This window comes from Piliocolobus tephrosceles, chromosome 15 (assembly GCF_002776525.5).
Source record: "Piliocolobus tephrosceles isolate RC106 chromosome 15, ASM277652v3, whole genome shotgun sequence".
NCBI lineage: Eukaryota > Metazoa > Chordata > Mammalia > Primates > Cercopithecidae > Piliocolobus > Piliocolobus tephrosceles.
The window spans coordinates 54536615-54542614 of record NC_045448.1 but is presented as its reverse complement, the minus strand read 5'-3'; the positions used below and the strand labels follow the sequence as shown (position 1 = coordinate 54542614).

General features: G+C 37.1%; 1 protein-coding gene across 3 annotated transcripts in view; it reads right to left on the bottom strand.

Annotated features, from left to right (window-relative positions):
• The window catches only part of ACYP2 (acylphosphatase 2), a 201811-nt gene that overhangs the window by 158310 nt on the left and 37501 nt on the right, over window positions 1–6000 (bottom strand). The window contains exon 4 of one of the 3 annotated variants that reach the window (XM_023190204.1): window positions 5271–5330. The exons of the other annotated variants lie outside the window; for them this stretch is intronic. Within the exon in view, the coding sequence (XP_023045972.1) occupies window positions 5282–5330 (49 nt within the window). The 3' untranslated portion in view covers window positions 5271–5281. Of the gene's footprint in view, window positions 1–5270; window positions 5331–6000 lie in introns of those variants that run through there. 3 annotated transcript variants of the gene reach the window in all.

Below are 6000 nucleotides of genomic sequence, written 5' to 3'. Positions count from 1 at the left end.
AATAATAATAATAATAATAATAATAATAATAATAATAATAATAATAAAAGAAAGAAAAGCAGGCCAACTTTTAGTTGGTTTTCCTGTTGTTTTCAAATTCCTTATATACAATGTGCCCATAATGCCTGCACCAGGCAGATGATCCCACTACCTGCACTGGTGCATAGCTGTTTGCTGTTCCTTCTGCACAGAAAGCTCTTCCCAGACCCTCTGCACTGGCAGCCTCCTCTTCACCATGCATCTCTTAGCTTAGAAGTCACCTCCACGGAAAGCCCTTCCCTGATTATCCCATGTAGAGTTGGAAAAGCACCACTCTCTTCTACAAGACCTTCTTTATGTCCTCCATGGCACTTACCACTATTTGAAAATACCGAGTTTATTGTTTGTTTATTGAAGGTCTTCCCACACAAGAAATCAAACCTTACTTCTTGGTCACTGATGAATTCTAGTACCTAAAACAGTTCCTGGCATATATAAAAGGTATCAAATATATAATCGTTTAATAAACAAAAAAGATACACATATATATGTATACAAGGATACTCACTGCAACAAGATGCATAATAGCAAAAAACTGCAGAAAGCTGAATGCCCAGTAATAGATGAATGATTAAATAAATTATAATTCATCTATAAATCAGAATATTCTGCAGGGATTTAAAAGAACACTTACTGCCATCAGAAGATATTCACAATATACAATACCATGAAATTTTAAGTTGTAGAATAATATGTGTGGCATGATCCCATCTTCATAAATGACAGAGATAAATGTAACTATATGGGAATGCATAGGGTTTTTTAAATAATAAGGGATTACATTTTATGTATTTTCAATATATATACATGTTACATGCATATAAAAATATGTATAGGACTATGGTATTAAGAGGACAGAAAGAACTTACATCTTTTACTCCACATGAATCCACATCATTTAAATTTTAGAACAACCATGTAAATCTTTTGTAAATTTTTTTAAAAGATTACATTTATTTTGTACTGATAAACAGATTTCAAGTTTTTGGAAAATTGAGATATCTTTTTAAAAAATATTTATTTAAAATATTTCATGTTCAGACTAGGTGCTTTGGGAGGCTGAGGCAGGTGGATTACCTGAGGTCAGGAGTTCAAGACCAGCCTACCCAACATGGTGAAACGCCATTTCTACTAAAACTACAAAAATTAGCCGGGCATGGGTGGCAGGTGCCTGTAATCTCAACTACTTGGAAGGCTGAGGCAGGAAGAATTGCTTGAACCCAGGAGGTGGAGGTTGCAGTGAGCCGAGATCATAGCACTGCACTACAGCCTGGATGACAGAGCAAGACTCCATCTCAAAAAAATGAAAATAAATAAAAATGAAAATAGAGCTGGGCACGGTGGCTCAAGCCTGTAATCCCAGCACTTTGGGAGGCCGAGACGGGCGGATCACGAGGTCAGGAGATCGAGACTATCCTGGCTAACACGGTGAAACCGCGTCTCTACTAAAAAAAAACACAAAAAACTAGCCAGGCGAGGTGGTGGGCGCCTGTAGTCCCAGCTACTTGGGAGGCTGAGGCAGGAGAATGGTGTAAACCCGGGAGGCGGAGCTTGCAGTGAGCTAAGATCTGGCCACTGCACTCCAGCCTGGGCAACAGAGCGAGACTCTGTCTCAAAAAAAAAAAAAAAATGAAAATGAAAATATTTCATGCTCACATACATGATGGAATACTATGCAGCCATAAAAAGAAATGAACTCATGTCCTTTGCAGGGACGTGGATGGACCTGGAAGCCATTATCCTCAGCAAACTAACACAGGAACAGAAAACCAAAGCTGAATAATGAGAACACATGGACACAGGGAGAGGAACAACACACACTGGGGCTTGTCGGGGAGCAGGGGAGGGAGAGCATCAGGATAAATAGCTAATGCATACGGGGCTTAATACCTAGGTGATGGGTTGATGGGTGCAGCAAACCACCATGGCACATGTTTACCTATGTAACAAACCTGCACATTTTGCACATGTATCCTGGAATTTAAATAAAATATACATATATATTTCATGCTAAAGTTTTTATATTGTAGGCAAACTTTAAGATTATATTAAAAATAAACAAAATTAATAAGCAAACACTGAACTTGAACTACACTTTAGACCAAATAGACCTAATAGACATATGTAGAATTTTCCATCCAACAGCAACTGAATACACATTCTCAAGAGCACATGGAACTTTCTCCAGGCCGGGTACCAAAAACAGTGCCTGGCATAAATAAAAGGTATCAAATATATAATTGTTTAATAAATGAAAAATACATATATTTATTGTCTATGTTAGGCCACAAAACTGGTCTGGACAAATTTAAGAGAAGTAAAATCATTTCAAGCATCTTCTCTGATCATAATGCTATGAAACTAGGACTCAATAACAGGAGAAATCTTGGAAAATTCACAAATATGTGGAAATTAACATGTTACTAAACAACCAACGAGTCAAAGAAGAAATCAAAAGGGAAATTTAAAAATATCTTGAGACAAAAATGAAAACACAACACATACCAAAACTTAATGGGATGCAGCAAAAGCAGTTCTAAGAGGGAAATTTATAGCAATAAATGGCTCTATGCACCAGGGATCAGTGGAAGACAGGAATGGAGTGGGTAGGGTTTCAAGATGAAAATTCCACCTCAGATGATCAGGCATTAGTTAGATTCTCATAAAGAGTGAACAACCTGTATCCCTTGCATGAGCAGTTCACAATAGGGTTTGCTCCGCCATAAGACTCTAATGCTCCCACTGATCTGACAAGAAGGGGAGCTCAGGCGGTACTGCTGCTCATCTCCTGCTGCGTAGTCCGGTTCCTAACAGGTCACAAGGGTTGGGGACCCCTGCAGTCTATCAGAAAAGAATAAAGATCGCAAATAATCTAATGTTATACCTCAAGGAAGCAGAAAAAGAAAAAGCTCAAATACAGCAGAAGGAAAAAAAATGACAAAGATCAGGGCAAAAATAAAGAAAACAGAGACTAGAAAAACACTAGAAGAAAAATCAATGAAACTGGCAGTGGTTTCTTGAAAAGATAAACAAAATCAACAAACCTATAGTTAGGCTAACCTAGAAAAATATTGAAAAGATTCAAATAAATAAAATCAGAAATAAAAGAGGAGACACTGTGATTTATGCCACAGAATACAAAGAATCATAAAGATTACTATGAACAAACAACCATAAGCCAATAAATCAAATAATCTAGAAGAAATGGATGCATTCCTAGAATTTATCCTGCCACATATAACCTACCAATGCTAAATCAAGATGGTATAGAAAAATAATAATTGGCCGGGCGCGGTGGCTCAAGCCTGTAATCCCAGCACTTTGGGAGGCGGAGACGGGCAGATCACGAGGTCAGGAGATCGAGACCATCCTGGCTAACCCAGTGAAACCCCGTCTCTACTAAAAAATACAAAAAACTAGCCAGGCAAGGTGGCGGGCACCTGTAGTCCCAGCTACTCGGGAGGCTGAGGCAGAAGAATGGGGTAAACCCGGGAGGCGGAGCTTGCAGTGAACTGAGATCTGGCCACTGCACTCCAGCCTGGGCGACAGAGCGAGACTCTGTCTCAAAAAAAAAAAAAAAAAGAAAAGAAAAATAATAATTGAATTGGTCATTCAAAAAGATTGAATCAATAATACAAAGTTTCCCATCAAAGAAAAGCCCAAGACTGGAAGTGTTACTGATGAATTCTACCAAACATTTAAAGAACTAGTATCAATCCTTTTTCAACTCTTCCAAAAAATCAAAGAGGAGGAAGTACTTTTGAACTCTTTTTATGAGGTTATGGCCTTGATACCAAAGCCAGACAAGAACATTATGAGAAAAGAAAATTACAGGCCAATATCCCTGATGAACATAGATGTAAAAATCCTCAACAAAATACTAATAAGCCAAATTCAACAGCACATTAAAAGGATCATATATGATCACCACATTAGATGCAGAAAAGGCATCTGATAAATTCAACATCCTTTCACTAATAAATTAAGTATAGAATAAATGTACATCAACATAATGAAGGCCATATATGAAAAGCCCACAGCAAACATAATACTCAATGGTAAAAAATTGAAAACTTTTTCTCTAAGATCAGGAACAAGACAAGGATGCCCACTGTCATCATTTGTATTTAATGTAGTAGTGGATGCCCTTGTGAGAGCAATTATGTAAGAGAAAGAAGTAAAAGGCATTCAAATAGGAAAGGAAAAAGTTAAAATTGTCACTGTTTGCTGATGAGAAAACCCTAAAGACTCTACCAAAAAACTGTTAGAACTGATAAATAGTAAAGTTGAAGGATACAAAATCAACACACAAAAATCAGTAGCATTCCTATACACTAGCAACAGACTAGCTGAAGAAATATAGAAAACAGTCTCATTTACAACAACTATCAAAAAAAAAACTTAGGAGAATAAGTTTAACCAATGAGAGGAAAGCTCTATATGCTGAAAAATATATAACATTGATTAAAGAAATTGAAGAAGATACAAATAAATAGAAGGATATTCCACGTTCATGGGTTGGAAGAATTAATATTGTTCAAAAGTCCATACTACCCAAAATGACCTTCAGACTCAATGCAATCCCTATTAACATTTCAATGACATTTTTCACAGAAATAGAAAAAGCAATTTTAAAATTTATATAGAATCACATGCACACATGAAAACAAAAACCCTAAGTAGCCCAGGCAATCTTGAGCAAAAAGAACAAAGCTGGAGGCAACATTCTACCTGACTTCAAACTATATTACAAAGCTATAGTGATTAAAACAGCATGGCACTGACATAAAAACAGAAACATCAACCAATGGAACAGGATAAACAGCCCAGAAATAAACCCACATATTTATGGTCAATTGTTTTTTATTTTTTTACAAATGTGCCAAGAACACACCATGGGGCAAAGACAGTCTCTTCAATAAACAGTAATGGGAAAACTAGATATCCACATGCAAAAGACTAAGATGCGACCCTTATGTCATACCACATACAAAACACAACTCAAAATGGATTAAAGACTTAAACACAAGACCTGAAACTGCCCCCTCCCAAAAAAATACTAGAAGAAAACATAAGGGGAAAACTATGTACCCCATAATTATATATGATTATAATTTTGAAAAAATACAATTTTTAAAAAGTAATCAGTCTCATAATTGACAAAACTTGGAAGAAACCACCTGAGCATGGTAGCTTGATCCTGTAATCCCAGCTACTTGAAAGGCTGAGGTGGGAGACTCACTTAAGGCCAGGTTTTGAGACCAGCCTGGGAACACAGCAAGACTCTATTTCTGAAAAAATAAACAAATAAAATAACAAATTTGGAAGCAACCAAGGTGTCTCTCAATAAGTGAATATCTAAACAACTTGTAGTACATCCACACAATGAAATAGTATTCAGCAATAAAAAGAAATGAACTGTCAAGTCACAAAAATACATGAAGGAACCTTAAAGACATATGTCTAAGTGAATGAAGTCAGTGTGAAAAGACTACATACTGTATTATTCCAACTACATAACATTCTGGAAAAAGCAAAACTATAAAGACAATAAAGACATCAGTGGTTGTCAGGGGCTAGAGGGAGAGAAAGAGAGATGAATAGGCAGAGCACATGGGAATTTTAGGGTAGTGGAACGATTCTGTATGATACTGTAATGGTAGACACATGCCATTACACATTTATCAAAACCGGTAGAATGTACAACATCACAGGTGAACTGTGGCCAGGCACAGTGGCTCATGCCTGTAACCCCAGCACTTTGGGAGGCCAAGGTAGGAGGACTGCTTGAGACCAGGAGTTTGAGACCAGTCTGGGAAACATAGCAAGATCCCATCTCTACAAAAAATAAAGAATAAAAACATTAGCTGAGCATCATGCGTGTGTCTTTAGTCTCAGCTACTCAGGAGGCTGAGGAGAGAGGATCACTTGAGCCCAGGAGTTCAAGGTTATAGTGAGCTA